The 21,431-nt window shown below is 48.6% G+C and overlaps 1 protein-coding gene and 1 long non-coding RNA gene across 6 annotated transcripts in view; one reads left to right on the plus strand and one right to left on the minus strand.

Moving 5' to 3' along the window:
- pxylp1 (2-phosphoxylose phosphatase 1) overlaps positions 1-21,431 on the minus strand; it is a 266,750-nt gene that overhangs the window by 98,326 nt on the left and 146,993 nt on the right. For all 5 annotated transcript variants that reach the window (XM_072474551.1, XM_072474550.1, XM_072474547.1 and 2 more), the window contains one exon: positions 8,158-8,319. In XM_072474551.1, the coding sequence (XP_072330652.1) occupies positions 8,158-8,319 (162 nt within the window). The remainder of the gene's footprint in view (positions 1-8,157; positions 8,320-21,431) is intronic.
- On the plus strand, positions 17,278-21,274 carry LOC140389327 (uncharacterized). The gene is made up of 2 exons (XR_011934350.1): positions 17,278-17,399; positions 20,593-21,274. It is a non-coding gene; the product is annotated as an uncharacterized lncRNA (long non-coding RNA).

Genomic DNA, 21,431 nt, shown 5'->3' on the forward strand with positions numbered 1-21,431 from the left:
ATGGCACAGGCCTGCCCGCGGATCGGTGGGATCCGATCGCGGGCCGGGCCACCGTGGGGGCACCCCCGGGGCCAGATCGCCCCGTGCCCCTCCCCAGGACCCCGGAGCCCGCTCGCGCCGCCTTGTCCCGCCGGTAAGAGAGGTGGTTTAATCCACGCCGGTGGGACAGGCAGTCCAGCAGCGGGACTTCGGCCCATCCGTTGTTTAAGTTGGCTTAACCCAAACCACAGAACACATTTTAGGCATTGATTTTATGAGCTCCCATAACCTTTCGTTTGACCCAGTAAACAAATGTGTCTGGCGAATTGCTAAAACAGCTAGGGCTCCCGCTACGCTCACAGTAAGGGATTATGAAAACAGGATTTGCTCAGTACGGGACTATTGGTTTAATCCGCAAAAAATTAGTGCAGACCACACGATTAGAGAGGACCTCATAAAACACAAAGCTTTGTTCGCACAACACAAACACGATTGTGGGAAGATCCTAGGTACAGTAAAGATTTCAAGTCCCGATCCAAAGCCGCAAAAGCAATACCGTTTCCCACAGCAAGCCGAGGGTGAGATTTCGAAGGTTATTAACAGTTTGTTTGACCAAGGAGTTATTCGACCCGTAGCTTCCACAAATAATGCCCCAATTTGGCCCGTAAAAAAGCCCGATGGTTCATGGCGACTAACAATCGACTACCGAGAACTTAATAAGGTAACTCCTTTAGCAGCCCCCACTGTTGCCACGAGTCCCGCGACCATGCTCAAACAGGCAGGACAGGCAAAGTATTTCACAGTGTTGGACATCAGCAATGGCTTTTGGTCCATCCCGTTAGACACGGCCTGCCAGTATAAATTCGCACTTACGTTTCAAGGGCAGCAGTACACGTGGACATGCCTCCCACAAGGATTCCATAACTCCCCCTCCATTTTCCAATTGGCCAACGGACTTCCTAAATTTTCCCGACCCGAATGCCAAATACAATATGTTGACGATCTGCTCTTGCAAACGGACACAAAAGGGGAACACATAGAGATCTTAACTGAATTATTAGGCCTACTGCAATCAATCGGATGTAAGGTAAACTCCAAAAAGGCCCAGATTTTAAAGGAAAAGGTTCGTTATTTAGGCACCATCATCACCCACGGGAAGAGAGAAATTGAGCAAAAACGGATCGAGTCCATCATTAAATTGCCCCTGCCCCAAAATGTCACTGCACTCCGGTCATTCCTAGGTTTGGTAGGATATTGCAGAAATTATATAGATGGTTTTGCCACCAAAGCAGCCACACTCTCAGAGCTCGTTAAAAAGAACGCCCCATGGGAATGGCTTCCGCAACACACAGACGCCATTGAAGATTTAAAACGCGCCCTAGGCACAGCCCCCGCTTTACAAGTTCCAGACCCAGACTTGCCCTATGCCATAGAAGTAGCACCACTGACCGAACCCTATCAGCAGTGCTCCTGCAAGAACGACACAATCACTTAGGACCCGTAGCCTATGCCTCAAGAGTATTAGACCCCATAGAACAAGGATTCTCAGCCTGCGAACGGCACTTGCTTGCAGTCTTTTGGACAGTACAGAACTTTGAGTACATCACAGGCCTCAACCCAGTCACGATCTTGACCGAGCACACCCCCACGCAACTATTACTAGATGGTAGATTAAAGGACGGTTCAGTCAGCCAAATCAGAGCAGCTCGCTGGACACTACTATTACAAGGCAGGGACATTACGGTAAAATCCACCAAACCCTACACATTTCTGGCCGATAATCTCCAATATGCAGGGACCCCACATGAGTGCCAGATCATAGCAGCCCAACACCACACAGGACCCTTTATCCCAAAGTCACTACACCCACGAGCAGGCAGTAAGATACAGGATTCCCAAACCACAAGGGATACTTAAAAAATTCATGTAGACGGTTCTTCCACAATCGAAAAAGGAGTTAGAATTACTGGTTGTGGAATTTACGTGGAAGACGCGCAGGGACGCCCACTAGAAGAGATCTCTTTAAAAGCAGCAAAACTCGCAGCCATAGCCTATGTAATTCAGCAGCCCGACTCTTTTCCAATCCCCGCAGACATACACTCAGACAGCCTGTATGTGTGCAACAGTTTAACAGAATTCCTGCCCCTGTGGAAATCTCGAGGTTTTGTTTCAGCCTATGGAAAACCCCTACCCTCTGCCCCGTTGTTAACACACATTCTCAAGACAGCCTCAGATCGCACATATGGTATCATTAAAGTAAGAAGCCATCATCGCTCCATCCCACCCTGTAATGTAAAGGCAGACGCCTTAGCCAAAGCAGGATCACGCCATGGTCACTTCTGGCGAACCGATACACTCCAGATTTCCCAGACCAATATTGAGGATCTATCTCAAGCCCAAAAAGCAGACAACACCATCAAACAGGTTTTCGACGGCAACTTCCCAGCCCCCTATGATAAATGAACGGACGCACTGACTGTACAGGATGGCATAGTTTTAAAAAACGGAATTTATGTGGTCCCCACCCAGGACAGAAACCAGCTCATTTACCAATTTCATGACGGACAGGAACATCAGGGGATAGACAATACCATTGCCCAATTTAGACCTTTGTGATGGTGGCCCGATTTAAAAAGCGATGCAACCCATTATGTCGAGAATTGCCTTATCTGTGCTCAAAACAATCCTGAACGTTACTCAAAGAAAGGACAATTACGTCACACCCGACCTGTGAATGGCCCTTGGACAAATTTGCAAATCGATTACATTGGCCCCCTTCCCCCTTGCAGAAACGGTTTCAAGTACGTGGTGGTTGTAATCGATACATTTACTAAATAGGTAGACGCATTTCCCTCACAGACAAACACAGCAAAGGCCACCGCTAAGATTTTGACCCAACAGATATTTACATGCTGGGGTCTCCCCCGCAGCATTGAGTCAGACCAAGGTTCCCACTTCACCGTCAGACATGCAAAATGTTTCAACAATTTTTGGGATCAGGCAGAAATTCCATGTAGCATATCACCCCCAATCCAGTGGCATTGTCGAGAGAATGAATCGAACTTTAAAAGCGACCATTAGGAAGATGGTGCAACAGAACAAAACCACGTGGGACACAGTCCTCCCATGTGCTCTCATGTTTATTCAGAACACCGTTTCTAGTTCCACAGGTTTCACCCCCCCACACTCTCATGACCGGGCGGGATATAAAATGGAGATATAGGGGAGCTGGGGGAGTGGGGGTGGGATTGTGGTGTGTTAGATATTTAGTTGTTTTGGTGATTTGCAGCCCTGTTGCCATGCTTTATTTTGTGATTGTTTGATATGTAAATATATAAATGTCTCAATAAAATATTTTTCAAAAAAAAAGAGATTAGCTGTCTTTAATGTGGGGTTATGAATACAATTGTTTGTTTTTCTATGAGAATAAGTACTTAGAAGGGAATTTAATGTATTGAATGGGCTTTCATCAATTACTTTTCTTAATACAGGGAAGTCTGTAATAGTTACTTGGAGCTTATTTTCAACATGGCTCCTGAGTTTGCTCATGATGGATAATGGGTGAGTTGGCATGGAGGGTATAATGGAAAAGGCTGGGGGGCATTAAATGGTATAAGTTGGCTTGAGGCTATAAGGGGCCGTGGGCATGAGTGGAGGGGTCATGAGTTGGCACTGGGGCTAAAAGAGGTCATGGGGTGGGTGGAGGCCATTGGTTGGCATGGAGGGGTGGATGGAGGCATGAGATCGCATGGGGCGTAGACGGGGGGGTTGAGGGGTAAGAGCTTGAGGGCCTAATTACTTTCATTACAACGTTTAACCAGCCCAGCTTGGCATTCAGCAGCGCCTGTGGCTGGCTCCACACTGTTTCAGGGTACAGCAGATCCCATTCTGCTGCCTCCCCCCTCTCCACCTAACCCAGGGAATAAAAATCCAGCTGTTTAAGGCTATTTCTACCAAGGCAGGTGCACCGAGATAGAAAATTTTCCAATTCTACAAACCCTCCTCGAGAGTGAATCCCGGCCTCGGTATCCCAAAGTTGCAGAAAGTTGTTGCAGCTATTAAGTTGCAAACAGTGGTGCTGCAAACTATCCCTTTATTTCAAATATTAAAAGGAGTTGTGATCAAAGTTAAGTAAGTAACATTTCTACTGAGATACTAAACTAACGTGTTTTTCATTGTCATGGGGAAAACAGAGGAGATCATTTTGGCATCAGGCTAGTGGCTTCCCTATAAATACATGAATATCACAGACAGGGTGGTTTTCAGTTTTATCATGCATGTCTGCAGTCTACTGAGAGATAGAGAGCAAATAATAGTCAGTGAGGCTTGTACTTCAAGCAGTGAAAATGCTGACTCTAACGGTCACCATGCAGAATTCAGGTGGGAGCTTGCACTCAGATTGAGAATTCAAGTTCATTCATGGCCACTTCAATGATGGCGAGTACCAACCCTCTGATTGGGGAAAGAACATGTAACTGCGGCTGTCGTCCCACCAGTGTTTCCGCCTCTGGCTATGAGCCACTTTGTTCTGAAAGAGAAAGACAAGTTTGATGCAAAGTGATTTGGAGATGCGCCTCTAATGGTGAATAGCAGACAGTGTCTACGAGATTCGAGTGTGAGGTTGCGGCAGTGTTAAGTGTGTGAAGGTGAGGTAAATGTTTGAATATTAGGCTCCTGCTAAGGAATGCAGCCACTCAACTACACATTTAAGAAAGATTCTCCGGAAAGATTTCTAAGTGTGGTAGCGAGCGGGAATTGCCGTGAGGTTCCCACATTCAGCCCGGCGAGGCAGGCAACACCATTCAACGTTAACTGGTCCATTTAATGAGGTCTTACGGGCTTCACGCTGCAAATGAAGGCTCGCCAGCCGATTTACCGGGATTTTGCTCGCCAGCACCCCGCTAAGAAGGTCGAGCAGCACTTAATCAACCAACCCCACTCAGCTCACAGCCATGGTGCCGAGACGACCAGCCCCAAGGTTTGGAGACGTGGATCTGTGGAGGCTCCAAGATGCAGTCGAAGCCAGGAGGTAGGTCCTGTTCCCCCAAGGGTCCTGGAGGGTGAGACACAGGGCAGTCAATGCTTCCTGGGACGAAGTTACAGCGGCTGTAAACAAGGGCAGCATGACCAGGAGGACTTGCCTCCAGTGCCACAAGGAGGTCAATGACCTACACCAGGCAGCACAGCGGAGTTGACACTCCCCCCCCCCCCCCCCCGAACCTTCCCACCCTCTTAACACGATCAGCACCCCCTGCCAACCAACCTTCCATCTGGCCCCCGAGCCCACGCTTCACAATACCATCACTGCTGCCACCCCCCCCCCCCAATCACTGTGAACCACACACGTGGCTGATGATACCCTCTCCACAGGAAAAGCTCTCCCACAATTGTCGACAGAAGGCCCAGACTGTCGGAGGGTTGCTGGACATTAGAATCCTCATGGCGTTCGAGGAACAGGCCCTGGAGGAGACGGGGGTAACCGAGGACAGAGCGGTCACCATGAGGGTACCCATCGGGCCCCATCTGGGTGGACTGTCACACATGAGTTGTTATTGCCATACAGATTGACCCATCCCTCCCACTGACCACATCTTCATTCTCCCGCAGATCCTCCAGCCGACAATGCCGGCACATCCAAGATGGTCCACTCCCCTGAGGCACCTCTGAGGAGAGCTCCGAGGGTGCCACAGTCGATGCATCACAGCTGTCATCCATGCCCTCCACCAGCGTAGATACATTGGTGGGCAACGTTGACGATTAGGCTTCTGGCCACTATGTGGTGAGCACCACACAGCTGCTGATGTACGTCAGGTGGAGGCAGGAACCCCCAGGTGAGACAGCAGTCAGAGGCCTGCTGGATTCCAGGATCCGGCTGGGTCCAGTCAGATGCTGAGCCTATGGACCAGGGTTACCCAGAGCTGATGGAGACACAAGGGGGAGGTCGGAACATCCAGAAAGTGATGTTAGTGACACTGCAGCAGGTCCATAGCCGATTGGAGGAGTCCCAGAGGCTACGAGTGCAGGAGATGTCACCGGCAATGCCTGGCACGGAGGCCAACACTGCTGGTGTGGCAACTGCAGTAGACAACCGGGTGCACAGCAGCATTAGTGGAAGTGTCCAAGGCATGGTGAAGTAAGTGACGGCCATGGCTGAGGGCCTCGGCAGACTGTCCGACTCAATGGTGGACGTGACCCAGTCCCAGACTGACCTTGATGAGGTTCTGCGAGACATGTCCCACTCTCAGATGGGAATGGCCGAGGTGTTGCGGAGCTTGTCCCAGTTGCAGGTGGGCATTGCTGCGCCACTACAGCTCATGCCCCAGTCACTGAGGAGCATCGTCGAGGGCATCGTTGCAATGGTGCAGACAATGGGGAGCCACCAGGGCTGGCAGAGCCAGATGACGCAGGGGCTCGTACCAGCTGCCCCTCGTCGCGAAGTGAACCCCAGGGTCCTATGGGCACTGACCGGGAGGAGGGCTGCTGGGTGAGAACCTGGGCCAACACTATGGACTGGCGACAGTTGCCACCATCTGCCCCAAGTTCCACCCCTCTGGTGAGGCTGCGTCTCACAGCCAGCACCTGGAACATGGTGGCACGACTGTGTATGTGCCACTGGCAAGTGAGTTGGGGCCCTCCGACCCCAGAGTCATCGAAGGCTACGGGACTTGGTAAGCAGCTGGCTGTCTCCACCTCTGATGTGCATCCTGGCGACACACCTAGACGTAGTGGTAGAGCAAGGAAGGCAAAGCACATCCAGGATCACTGAGGGGGTGCACGAGGGGGGCGGGGGGGGGGGTTAGGAGTGAGGTGTATGTTGCGGGGTGGGAGTGAAGGGAAGAGGGTAGCGTGGCACCATCGGGATAGTGGGGCATTGGTGTACACTTGAACGAGGAACATTAAAATACCCTTATCACAACCAGTATGACGCCTCTGGCTCTTTGTTCCTAATGCGGGCCGTCCACCAATCCCATGCGCCATCCCTCCAGACATGGCCCCACCCTATCACCAGACACGCCCTGGCCACGCACTTCCAGCCACAGACAAGTGCCCGGGGCTGGGGCCCATCCCCATGGTCGTCGGAGGTTGGTTGCTGCATCTGTGGTGCTGCCTCCCGCACTGTTCAAACACAGTGTTCATGAATCAAGGTGTGATTGGGATGCTCTGCAATGAGCCCCACATGCTGTATGGCCTGTCTGCCCACCCATAGATGTGTGAAGTGCTAACTGAACAACAAAGAAACAAAGACACAAAAAGGAACCATTTACCCTCCGCACGAGGTAATTAATTGCCAGGGTCGGTTGTTACACTCAGACAATCCAATATCTCTGAAATCTGTCATAAAACAGATTTTAGGCCCTTCAAGCAAGAGGTTTAATAGCGGCTTTGGAAGGCCATATGGAAGACTTCAAAAATAACACAACCCTTTTTCAGGCTTCCTTGAGGCACAATATATTAGACCAGGTGTAGGATTTCATTGCACCTTTTTACATCCATGAAATGGGCACAACAATATCTAATTACAGGTAGTACGGTGGCGCAGTGGTTTAGCACTGCTGCCTCACGGCGCTGAGGCCCCAGCTTCGATCCCGGCTCTGGGTCACTGTCCATGTGGAGTTTGCACATTCTCCCCGTGTTTGCGTGGGTTTCGCCCCCACAACCCAAAGATGTGCAGAGTAGGTGGATTGGCCACGCTAAATTGCCCCTTAATTGGAAAAAAAATTGGGTACTCTAAATTTATTTTAAAAAAGATCTAATTACTATCCCAGGGAATCATTTAAAAGAAGCAGCACAACTTGAAGTTTCACCTAAAACATGTCTCAGTAAGTTTTTTTTTAGGTTGCAATTATTCTGTGCTAAGGAGCTGTTGTTGCACATCCTGAATTATACATGTGATCCTAATTGGGCATCATCTACTGACAAGTCCATTGAGGAATCTGGTGGATATACACCAGAACTCAGACAATTAGCACGTACTCAGTTATTATCACATATTTAAAGTTGTTGTCTCCTTTTGCAGCATTGAGCTCAATGAGTGATGACGAATATGAACTAATCTCTCTTATACCGTTCATTTACACAGATACGATAATATGTTTAAAACTAATTTGATCAAGAAATTTAACATTAATTTTCAGTCCATCCAAGTTTACCAAGTGCAGACTCTCATTAATATCTTACCTTCCAGGCCATGGTCAGTTTTATTTGGCACATTGCAGTATTGATAAGCCTCATAAATCGGGTCCAATCTTGGAGGGGCAGTGTACAGATCTACCAATATTCGTTTTCGGACTTTAGCAACCATTCCATCCTCTTTTGATTGTGCCGCAGGAATCAAGTGCACTGGAATAAAGAAGAGATAACAGAGTTACTTTTCAATACAAATGGCATAAATTTGAAGACATTTGTGAAGGAATGGATTAATTCTGGTTTAGAAACAGAACAACGCGTATGTGATTTTTACTGGTATTGTACATGCAGTACTCAGATGTTATAGCTGTCATGATATTCAGGTAAACATCATGGTGCAAACACACATACATACTGATGGACAGATCAACGGACCAATCAATACACACACAACACCACAGCCAATCACAGGCAAGAGCATACACACTATAAAACGGGGAACACGACACTTTGCGCGCATTCCAGCAGGAGACAGCTCAGGGCACAGAGCTCACAACAAGCCACTCAGACATCCACCATGTGCTGAGTGCAACTCCTAGATAGTGTTAGGAATAGGTCCACAGATTCAAGGGTTATGATCAAACCACAATAACCAGTTTACCATTGTAAATATATGTTAGTAATAAAACTGAGTTGTACTATCCGCAACCGTGTTGGTTCGTCTGTGTAGCAGAGCACCCAACACAACATGGTACCAGGATTGGAACCCGGTAACTGTAGGACCTACCTATGAATCCTCAGGAATCTGCCATCCTGCGCCATGGACAACGTCAGCACACCGCAGCCGCTACAAATCGCTGGAAACCTTGGCGTCAATTGGAAGCTGTTCAAACAGCGTTTCCAGCTCTTCCTGGAAGCCAACGAAAGGGAGAGCGCTTCGGACACCAGGAAAATCGCCCTCCTCCTCTCCACAGCAGGGCAACATGCCATCCATGTCTACAACTCCCTGGTGTTCGCGGAAGGTGAGGACAAGACCAAGTAGAAGACGGTCCTTCTCAAACTCGACCAACATTTCAGCGGCGAGGTAAACGAAAGTTTCGAGAGGTATCTCTTCCAGCAGCACCTGCAGGGTAAGGATGAGCCCTTTCAATCCTTCCTTACACACCTCCGTATCCTCGCGCAGTCCTGCGGTTACGACACCACCTCCGATTCAATGATTCGGGCCCAGATTGTTTTTGGGGTCACCTCGGGCACCCTACGCCAGCAGCTCCTCAAAATTAAAGGCCTCACCCGAGCCTCCGCAATCGAAGCCTGTGTCCTTCATGAAAACGCAACCAGCCACTACTCCCAATTTCAAGCAGCCGAATCGGCGCGGCAGGGGTCCTACGCGGCCGGATCGGCAAGGCAGGCGTCCTACGAGGCCGAACGGGTCCAGGCGATCGAGTTCCTCCCGGCCCGCGGCCCGGACGAGGGCAGCCATTTTGCGCGCTTTCCGCGGCCTCCCGCGTTTGTACGCGCCAAAAAAGACGTCGACGCAGAGGGACGTGATGCACAGGTGCGCTCGACGCAAGACCGAACTGCGCATGTGCGGTGGCACAATGAACGCCATGACGTCACGACGTGCAGCAACTGCGGAGCCGCACATTTAAAGTGTCAATGTCTGGCAAAAAACCGACAATGCCTCCGCTGTGGCAAGATGGGCCACTACGCTGCCTGCTGTCGAGCAGCTCAACCTGCCAATGCTCCCCAATTCCGACAACCTCGCAGGGTTGTGCGGACCATTCAGCCTCTGTACTACGAGTCGTGCCCAGACGATATCCAGACCAGTGACACAGACGACCGGGACGCCTTCTGTGTTGCGGTCATTGATAGGAACCGGATGTCTCCAGGCAGGACCCACCAGCCGATGCCAGTGAACACCATCAATCCGGGTGATGAATGGTGTGCCACCCTAACGGTCAATCGATCACCGATAACATTCCGTCTGGACACTGGCGCCTCCGCCAACCTCATAGCATGGTCAGCCTTCTACGCCGTGAAGGTCAGACCGCCAATTCGGCCATCCCGCTGCAAGATGGTCGACTACAATGGAAACGTTATCCCGGCCATGGGATCCTGCCAGCTCCAGGTGACACACAACACACACACGGCCACACTCTCATTCTAAATAGTCGGATCATCAAAGAACTCCCTGCTAGGCACATAGGCATGCAAGGTTCTCCACCTCGTGCAGCGGGTCAACGCTCTGTCTCCGGAAGGCACATCAGGCTTCCCAGATGCAGAATTTAGGGCACAGCTTCAATCGCTCCTCGCCCACAACCAGGAGGCATTCAAGGGCATGGGCACATTGCCCTATACCTACAGAATACGACTCAAACCGGACGCCACCCCGGTCATTCACGCACCTTGCAGGGTCCCGGCGCCACTCAGACCGCCTCAAGCAGCAGCTGCAGGATCTCCAGGACCAAGAGGTGCTATCCCGGGTCACGGAGCCCACGCCATGGGTCAGCTCCATGGTGTGTGTTAAGAAGCCCTCTGGCGAGCTCCGGATCTGCATTGATCCAAAAAACCTCAACAACAACATAATGAAGGAACACTACGCCATACCCAAACGGGAAGAGATCACGAGCGAAATGGCCCAGGCTAAAATCTTTACAAAACTGGATGCCTCAAAGGGTTTTTGGCAGATCCAACTGGGCCAGTCCAGCAGGAAGCTGTGCATCTTCAACACTCCTTTCGTCAGGTTCTGCTATAACAGAATGCCATTTGGCATCATCTCGGCATCCAAGGTCTTTCACAGGATCATGGAGCAGATGGAGGGCATCGAAGGGGTGCGCGTCTACGTTGACGACGTCATCATCTGGTCCACCACACCACAGGAGCACATCAATCGTCTCCAACGCGTCTTTGCGCGGATACGGGAAAACGGCCTGCGCCTCAACCAAGCCAAGTGTTCGTTCGGCCAAACCGAGCTGAAGTTTCTGGGCGACCACACATCCCGGTCAGGGCTCCATCCGGATGCAGACAAGGTGAGCGCCATTACAGCCATGCCGCAGCTGGCAGACAAGAAAGCAGTGCTACGCTTCCTAGGCATGGTCAACTTCCTGGGGAAGTTCATTCCCAACCTTGCCTCCCACACGACGGCTCTTTGCCACCTAGTCAAGAAGTCCACGGAGTCCCAGTGGCTGCCCGCACACCAGAAGGAATGGGAGGAGCTCAAAATTAAGCTCACCACAGCCCATTGGCGTTTTTCGACACATCTCGTGACACTAAAATTTCGACTAATGCCAGCCAGTCCGGCATTGGGGCGGTACTCCTATAGCGGGATGACACTGCATCATGGGCCCCGGTCACCTATGCCTTGCGGGCCATGACCCCCACAGAACAGCGCTACGCGCAGATCGAAAAGGAGTGCCTGGGTTTGCTAACCGGAATAGACAAGTTCCATGACTACGTGTATGGTCTCCCCCAGTTTACCGTTGAGACTGACCATCGCCCCCTGGTCAGCATCATACATAAGGACCTGAAAGAAATTACCCCTCACCTCCAGCGCATCCTACTCAAACTCAGGAGGTACGACTTCCACTGGTCTACACCCCGGGAAAGGACCTTATCATTGCGGATGCCCTATCTGGAGCAGTGAGCACACCGCCTGATTCGGAGGGGTTCGTCTGTCAGGTCGAAGCGCAGGTGGCCTTCACATCGGCAAATCTGCCAGCCGATGACTCCAGTCTGGCCCGTATTCGCCGAGAGACTGTGGCTGACCCCCTTCTACAACGTGTGATGTGCCACATGACGGGAGGGTGGCTCAAAGGACAGTGCCCGCAGTTCTACAATGTCCGGGACGACTTGGCCGTCATTGATGGCGTCCTCCTAAAGCTGGACCGGATTGTGATTCCGCACAGCATGCTCAAGCTGGTCCTCGACCAACCACACAAAGGCCATCTGGGGGTCGCGAAGTGCAGACGGAGGGCCCGAGAGGCGATATACTGGCCGGGCATCAGTGATGACATTGCCAATATGGTGCTCAACTGCCCCACCTGCCAAAGGTTTCAGCCGGCGCAACCTCCTGAGGCGCTTCAGCCCCATGAGCTGGTGACGTCCCCTGGGCGAAGGTGGGTGTGGACCTTTTTCACGTGCTCAGCAGGGACTATGTAATCGTCATTGATTACTTTTCAAACTATCCAGAGGTCATACGCCTGCACGATTTGACATCGTCCGCTGTCAAAAGGGCCTGCAAAGACACCTTCGCTCGCCACGGCATTCCGATTACTGTCATGTCGGACAATGGGCCCTGTTTTGCCAGCCAGGAATGGTCATCCTTCGCTGCCTCATATGGCTTCACACACGTGACGTCCAGCCCTCTGCATCCCCAATCCAATGGAAAGGCGGAGAAGGGCGTTCACATCGTCAAGCGGCTCCTCTGCAAAGCTGCTGCTGGCGGATCGGATTTCTGCCTAGTCCTGCTAGCCTATCGCTCGGCCCCACTAGCCACTGGCCTCTCACCAGCCCAGCTGTTGATGGATAGCACCCTCAGGACCACTGTGCCATCCATTCTGGTCCCCACAACCAACCATGCTCCGGTACTGCACAGGATGCAGCGCGTTCGCCAGAAGATGGCATATGACACACGGGCAACTGATCTTCCCGCCCTGGCGCCTGGAGACGACATCCGCATCCACCTACCAGAAGGTAGCTGGTCAGCACCTGCCGAAGTTCTCCGGCGCGTGGCTCCCCGCTCGTTCCTGGTTCGCATGCCTGATGGCTCCATTCGCAGGCGCAGTCGCCGGGCTCTTCACCTGCTTCCACGCTCGCTACAAGAACTTACACCGGCACCACGCCCTCCTGTTGTTCCTGATGTCGACTTCGTGGAGCTTCCTGCCACCATGCCCATTCCGTCGTCGCCCGTGGCCAGGCCCATTCCTCAGCCGGTGGATCCTGATCCACCCTTGAGGCAGTCAACCCAAATTCGTCGCCCACCTAATATGAGCCTGTTTGAACATTGAACTCACTGATGCATAATACCACTGTGTTCATATGTTTCTATTTTTCCTTGTCGTTACAGGAGTTTGTTTTGACGTTCAACATTTCCCCGTCTTTTGTTTATGGTACAACCTCGTTGTTATGTCGCACCTGACATTGCCCCTTGTATATAGTTTAGCCCCATGTACATGCTGTAGATATTGCACACACACACATTCAGCCGCACTCAGTACACATCTCCATTTATAACCACATAGGCACATGTTCTTGTAAAAAAGGGGATGTCATGATATTCAGGTAAACATCATGGTGCAAACACACATACATACTGATGGACAGATCAACGGACCAATCAATACACACACAACACCACAGCCAATCACAGGCAAGAGCATACACACTATAAAATGGGGAACACGACACTTTGCGCGCATTCCAGCAGGAGACAGCTCAGGGCACAGATCTCACAACAAGCCACTCAGACATCCATCATGTGCTGAGTGCAACTCCTAGATAGTGTTAGGAATAGGTCTACAGATTCAAGGGTTATGAACGAACCACAATAACCAGTTTACCACTGTAAATATTGTTAGTAATAAAACTGAGTTGCACCATCCGCAACCGTGTTGGTTCGTCTGTGTAGCAGAGTACCCATCACAACAATAGCAAAGACATGTTCATCCATTTATCAAATTTCGGAAAGCTAATTTTCCCTTCAGTTTACCACAGTTCCTCAGGCACACTCATTAGATGATTCAGTCAAGTAGCTGTCTACAAGTCTGAACAAGATTCTAAGCATTGAAAGACTATTAAAATGTGAGGTGCGCCACAGCTATATAAATCCCTGTTCTCACTTGCCATTTACCAACTACTGCTGGATATTGATTGGTAACGTGAACTGGGGTTGATTTTCTCCCACCTAACCAAGACATGTCAGGATGATTGTATTCTACTGGTGCCTTAGCTGAAATCAGTTAACTCAGAGCTCATCTTGGTTTAACCCTCAAAGTTCCCAATCTGCGTAAGTACATCATAACACGTCCATCCGCTGAGCTAACTGGTGGAGCTGAGATCCACAATCCTGAGATTCATTAATAATGGATGAAGGAATCTATTATTTATGAAAATGACGAATCTTCTGAAGATTAGAAAGGCAACGTACCTGTACATGGCATTGTAGATGTAAAGTTTTCTGATCACTTAAGTGCAATGGGGCGGTATCTAATATTACATGTGATTCTCCTCAGTGCAGTGAAAGTAATGCATTCCCGAAAAAAAAATCACCCCCTTATTCTTTGTGCGAATCCCAGTCAACAATTCCACTCCCCATATTTTTATGAATCCTAGCCTTGGAAAGACAAAGGGAAAGAGCTCTGCCAACATGAAAATCGGAACCTCGACAGGAAGTCTCCCTGCGTATCTCTGTTCACCAACAGCTCTTTTGTTAGGGCCGCTGAATACCGTCGATCCACTTCCAAGGTACTATCAACCAACCTTTGCTTTCCACTCTTCTCCAATCCAATCCTTCTCCATTCCCCAGCTCCCTCCTTGCCCCAACCGTTTTCCCCATTCCATCACTACATTTTCACTCCCTGCTTCTCTCCCACCCCTTTAGCATGGAGAAGGCAGGAAACTACGTCAACGTGGGTGGCTGAGCTTCTCATTCCCCTTCTTCTCTCCGCCATCTGCAGTTGCATATCAGGCCACACCCTTGAACATAACTTCACCCGAATGCTGCACTTCGTACTTGTTCCACAGTAGATCAATTAATCATTCAATAAAATGCTCATCTTGCATTGATAAGATTGCAAACCTTGGTGGAAGTCACTAATTTCATGGCTCTCACTGGGAGCTAAAATCGGGACTTGATTTAAATTGGCAGCTATTGTTTGGAAATTTGTTTGTATACGTGTGGAGTACACTGTCGTCATCTTGGTTCCTGGGTCAATATTCATATTAGAACATTTTTTTCTTTCTTAAACTTGAAATTACACCTTGTGGTATTAGTAAATTAATGTTTATTAGGGGTGATTCTGTGGTTGCATTCTCCCTGCAAGTGAGGCTTCCAATTGGGAGTACAGCTTCAGCCTCTTTTATGTTAATTGCAAGTAATTTCCCCAGACATTTTAAAAGAAGCATTAGCATGTTAAAAACAAGACAATGAAAGGGATTTTATCAACTTGTTTTAATATTCCAGGCTGTGACCTAAGTGCCAATATGTATTCTTGAAGTAAACAAATCAACATTTTAAATTATGGGCACAATCTACCTGCCATGTTGCGCCCAAATTAGGGCGCCTATGTGCTCCCCGACAGCCGTTATGCCTCATGAGATTTGGTTTGATCTCACGAGACTTTGCAATCTGGATCCCGCCAATTGTGGTCTCGCAGAGTGAAGTCGGCATAGAAGCGGACTTACCTCTGCCACTGCTGGATCAAACAGCCACCCGGCATCTTCCAGTCTTGCCCAGGAGACCCCAGACGGGCACCATTCAGTACTGGTCCCCACAAACAGGGACCGGGTAAACAGCACTGGGTGGGGGGGGGCGGTTGCTCCCAGGCAAGTGGGGGGCCCCGGGTGATTAGTCTCTGGGTAGGGTGGCACCCTGGCACTGCTGGGCTACCCAAGCACCTTGGCACTGCCAGACTGGAACCTTGGTGCCAGCCTGCCATTGCCAAGGTGCCCAGGTGGCATTGCCAAGCTGAAAGGGCAATGTCAAGGTGCAGCCTGGCATGCCAAGGTGCCCAGCTGGCATAGGTGCCTGCACCACATGCTTGGCCCGGGGGTGCCCAGCCCTTTGTGGTAGGGTGTGGGTGGCCCAAGGACCTCCTGGCAGGTGAGTTGGGGTGTTGCGGGGGTCTGGGCAGAGACTTGGTTAAATGTAGCCTTGACGGGACGTTCCCTGCTGGGGCAGGAAAACAAGACAGAGTGCCGGTAGATAGCGGGGACGTTCACTGCACTGTAAGTGCCAGGAACGATCCCGCTAATCCCAGAACAGCACTGTTTTATTTTGGTTAGATCGCGCTCTAGGTTAATATTGTACCCACAAAATCCAGGTATGCCGCCTCCTCCAAAATATATTAGTCCTTCAACATAGGACTATATATCCTGCATTCAGCACTAATATATTGTTCAAAAGTATTTGCCAAGTCCAAAAGAAATTGCACCGCTTGAACTGATATGTCACTATGACAGCCATCTCCATGGATTTCTGATAATAAGTTAATCCTCAATGCTCAATTGAGAATGTAAAACCCCAGAATAATATGCCTTCAAGGTTCATCATGTTTATTATAATTGCAACTAACTGCAAAAACAGTAGTGATAATAAATTCAGAGCTGTGAGGAAGCACAATAGTTAGATCTTGCTTAAGTGATGATGACTGAATTGGTTTGAGTGGATTTTTTCATAGAATCATAGAATTTACAGTGCAGAAGGAAGCCATTCGGCCCATCGAATCTGCACTGGCTCTTGGAAAGAGCACCCGACCCAAGGTCCACACTTCCACCCTATCCCCATAACCCAGTAACCCCACCCAACACTAAGGGCAATTTGTGGACACTAAGGGCAATTTAGCATGGCCAATCCACCTAACCTGCACATCTGTGGACTGTGGAAGGAAACCGGAGCACCCGGAGGAAACTCACGCAGACACGGGGAGAATCCGCAGAATCCGCAAAGACAGTGACCCAAGCCGGGAATTGAACCTGGGACCCTGGAGCTGTGAAGCAATTGTGCTATCCACTATGCTACCATGCTGCCCCAAAAGTATTTTTTCCAATCACAATTGCCATGCCATATTGATTTAAGATCTGATCTCAACACGTTAGTCAAAAATGCACCAATTAATTTCTACAAATAACATTCAGGTGATTTTAAAAGTCCATTTACTGATGTGGTAGATGTTAGTGCTGCTGCACTAAGAGTTAAGCTGTTTAAATTTTAAGAGTCTTACTTTACGGAATACTATTTTATGAATTTTAATCAAATTACTCTGGTAAATTTTCACAACTGAACTAATTGTGCAAAAACTGAGATATTTAAATATCCACATCTAACCAGGATGAATCTCAAAGGAAGTTACTGTTTGCCCTGTTAATTTTATACATTGACCCAGATCTGGGTGCATTGCTGCTGCTTGTGAAATTTTATGTTCCCCAACCATATTTCGCATTTTCCACTAGGTCGTCTGATCCCAGCTGGAGCAGAAATGGGCCAGCATTTGCCCATCTCCTGGGGCCAGATCAACGAGTGTAGAAAACAGAAGAGAGGACACATTCTGTCTCCCCCGCTTTTACGCCGTGTTCAGGTACATTTTTAAAGGTCTCAAGTATTTCAATGAGTGAGTAGGTTAGTGGATGATCAGGTTGGTTTCTTGCATGGATGAGTGCATGCATGCATGGGTGGGTGAGTGAGTGCATGCGTGGGTGGGTGAGTTCATGCGTGATTGGATGCTTGGGTGGGTGACTGCATAGGTAATCAGGTTACGGAGGTGGTTGGGTTGGGGTTGTTTGCTCAGGTTAGGTTGGGGTTCTGGGTAGTAGGGTGGGTTGGTTTGGGTCAGAGGGTGGCGGGACAGAGTCAGGTTGCGGAGAGGTGATTTGGATTGGGGGAGGAAGATCAGATGGTTGCTCAGTTCAGTTATGCTGGCCATTCATAGTTATACTAGAGATTAACCAGGATATGTAACCGGGTAAATCATGTGTCTCTGGTCCAAGCCTCTGACACTGAAATCAGTGTAAGAGACTTTCAGGCAGGGCCCGAGAAGGCACAAATCAGTCCATCAGAAATTTAAATTACCCAGAAAATAGCAGCGCATGTGCGAGAGCACCAGGGCCTACACAGGTTCTTGACAGGCAGCACAGTCCTATGCCCAGGTTTCACTGCTCTGGACATCGGAATACTCAGACAAATGTTTGCCAAATAAAAGAATAAAAATACATCAAACAAAAATATATTTTGCAGCAGTACCCTGTGCAATACAAAGTAGGATAGTCAACATGCCAGCATACAAATAATAACCATTCCAAATGCTGAAAAGCTGACTTTAATTCTTCTTCAGCAGGAATTATTGGTCGAGAGCAAACACTGCAAAAAGTAGTGGCATTGCGAGTAATTATTTAAACAGTAGTTTTACTGTTGCTTCACCTTTTCCGTGAGGTTTGTTGCCCAGTCACCACTGGTATTCAGAAATTACTTTACAGTGTGATTCAGTTATAAATATGGCTACATCTCACACTAGACTGAACAATCTTTAATAAAATAAAAGTATTTTTAATGCTTCACATATATATATATATATATATCGCTCACATATTGGCAACATGCTCACACAATTTGCAAATAAAATTCACAGCCCACATCCAATTAGCAACACCAAAATATTTTGCCGGTGGTGTTTTCACATGGAAAATGTACTGCCCATATTAAACCGAAGAAATAAGTAAGATGCAGGTTTAAAATTGTATTTATTTAATGGAGTCAGCTATTCGGGATCAGGGATTCTGAGAAAGGGTCGCGGACTTGAAACATTTGGGAGGAATTTAACGGAAACATTTCGAAGTTCATTTGTGGCGGGTTTTTCAGGGAGTTTCCCACTGGCTCTGCCGACGTGTTCCCCACCGCTATCAAATGCCACTTGGTGCGCGATCCAAAGCTGCTCGCTGCAGTGCAGCATGGCCATTGAAAGCCAGAAGATCCCGCTCTCTGGATCTACCAGCTCACCAAGCCTCGCGGGATCCGACAAGATCTTGCCAGACGTTGCAAATCTGCATATTAGAGCAAGGCAATAAGCCAAGGTGCCCAACTGCCATTTTGTTGCATGCAGGATCGGGCCGGGGTTGCCCAGCGTGGGAGTTGGGGGGTGCGGGGGGGGGTGAAGCAGGGGCTCTCCCATAGGGCTTTTGGGGTGGGGGGAGATTGGGGATTCAGGGGTTCGTAGATTGGGATGCCATTTTCTCTGGCTGCAATGAGGAGTTCCGGTGAGTGGAGCACCCCACTGTACAAAACGGGACTATGTTTGGCCTCAGCTGCGCATTCTCCACTCCGGCCCCTTTTACAACACGAGGTGCATTGAATAGCCATGTGTTTCTGGCACTGCGAGCATCGGGAAACATGTGGCTAAACATGCTCACTTGGGGACTTTGTTCCCTTTTGGGAGAATCGCGCCCCACTGAAGTCAATGGAGATGAAGGGGTAGGAGTCAAACTTGGCTCAAAGGAAGATGATTGTGATTGTTAGAGCCAACCATCTCAGCCTCAGAACATTACTGCAAGGAGATTCTCAGGGTGGTGTTCAATTGCATAACCATCACCGAGTCCTCAGCATCAACACCTTACTTAATACAGCAATTGGTTAATGAGTACCAAGAGCAGCTCTGATTGCACCTTCCAGCGCAGCTCGGAACACAGTAAGTGGTTACTATTTCTTCAAACCCAGCTCTGATAGGTCCAATGTCCACTTCTAGATGTCAGCAAAGACTCAGACATCACATGCTGTGTCAAGATCACCCTGTTACACACTTTCTTTGGTTAGAAAAGGTTGCATCATTTAAAGTGATCACTGCATGAAAGCGGAGAGCCTTGAAACAGTCAACCAGTTAAAGCACACCACCCCTATGTGACTGAAGGTAGAGTGAGCTTTTCAATTTCTCTCCGTTCTCCCTCAGTTTGTGACACTCGGTTGAACTCTGTCACGTTCATGGCATCTGCAAAATACTGTTTCTTAGAAATAAAGGAGTTGCGGGAAGGTGGGGAGCGGGGCTGCTGAGAGGAAACCCGAATGCCTAATCCTTGTCCCGGGTTGATTTTGATATGTGTTAGTTAAGACCCTTTGGTAAACCTACAGCAGGTGTCAAATGCTAACAAACATACAGCAAGCCCACCACCTAGGAACTTAAGATGCCAAAGTAAAACTAAACCACCATTTTAGTCATATTGCCACCAGATGCAACCAGAATGGACAGTAAACACAACTGCTTATACAGCTGTAGTTCTAACATAGAAAGTATTAAATAAACAAGGGCAACAATGGAACAGATAAATGGAAACCAGAATGTGAAGGGGAATGGCGTGACCTAAGTGCTTAAATTAAAAACATATGACATGGTTCCTTCAATAATATTAGCAAGAAACAATACAAAGCTTAATAAAATAAAGACATTTATATATTATAGATATATTTAGACATGTGTATATGACAATAAGTCTATGTCAGGACAAATTTGAAGTCAGGAACAAATTGGAAATTATTCATGATTTGCTTGACCAGAGAATTGACAAATGATGAGCTTAACAGCCTTGCAGACAGGCTGATTACAAGGGATTGAAGGGCTTTATCTTTCATAATTAATGACTGCTTTGAAAGGATTTTTAGTTCTAAATGTCAGTTTAGTTGGGTATAAGACTGAGTCGCGCATGAATCTCAATGTTAATATAAACGAAAAATAACTTGCTTTCCAAATGGGTTAACTACCTGATCTGTTACCCTTCTACTCACCACAGGCTGGCTGCAGAACGGTTTGTGTGAGTATGGATAAAACATAGCATTCATCATTAAACAAAATAAATTGCTGTTGAATTCACTAGTTGTTTATCTGAATGCCACAAAATTGGCTCAAAGTGGAGCAATTCGTAAAAGCTTCTGAAATTAAAAATATACATCTGCAATCTTTGAAACCGCACTAGATAGATTCCTTATAGTCTATTGTATGTATTTCATGCTCCTGTCCTTGTTGTTCACGACACGAGTTATTCTTATAGTAACGACAAGGGGAGTCCGGCATGTTTACATGGAGACTTTACAGCGGCACATACAGAGGGCCCAGTTACACATTACCAGTTCCTTACTTCTTTCTGTCATGATATTTAGATCAGCATATCATGGTGCAATCGCACACACACTGATGGACATGCAGTAGGACCAACCAACACACAAACATCGCAGCCAATCACCAGTGAGAGCACACGCACTATAAAAACAGGGGACACTACAGTTCCCGCTCATTCCAGCAGCAGCCAGCTCAGAGCACCGAGCTCAGAGCCTGCCACTCACACAATCACCATGTGCTGAGTGCCTCACCCAGATAGTGATAGGACAGGGTCCACAGATTAGCTGGTAATGCACGTACCCAAGTTAGCAGTGTGCTGTTACAGTTGAGTAGTTAATAAAATTGAGTTAGACCATCTCGAGCCGTGTTGGATCGTTTGTACACAAGAACACCCAACACGACACTTTCTGTCAGTTACCAAGGCGATTGATCGATTGTACAAATGCTGGTTAATTCCTGGTCCAATCAGGACAAGGGAACAATCATCCCTAGCAGGATGAACCTCATGTATGT

Source organism: Scyliorhinus torazame, chromosome 14 (assembly GCF_047496885.1).
Source record: "Scyliorhinus torazame isolate Kashiwa2021f chromosome 14, sScyTor2.1, whole genome shotgun sequence".
Taxonomy (NCBI): Eukaryota; Metazoa; Chordata; class Chondrichthyes; order Carcharhiniformes; family Scyliorhinidae; genus Scyliorhinus; species Scyliorhinus torazame.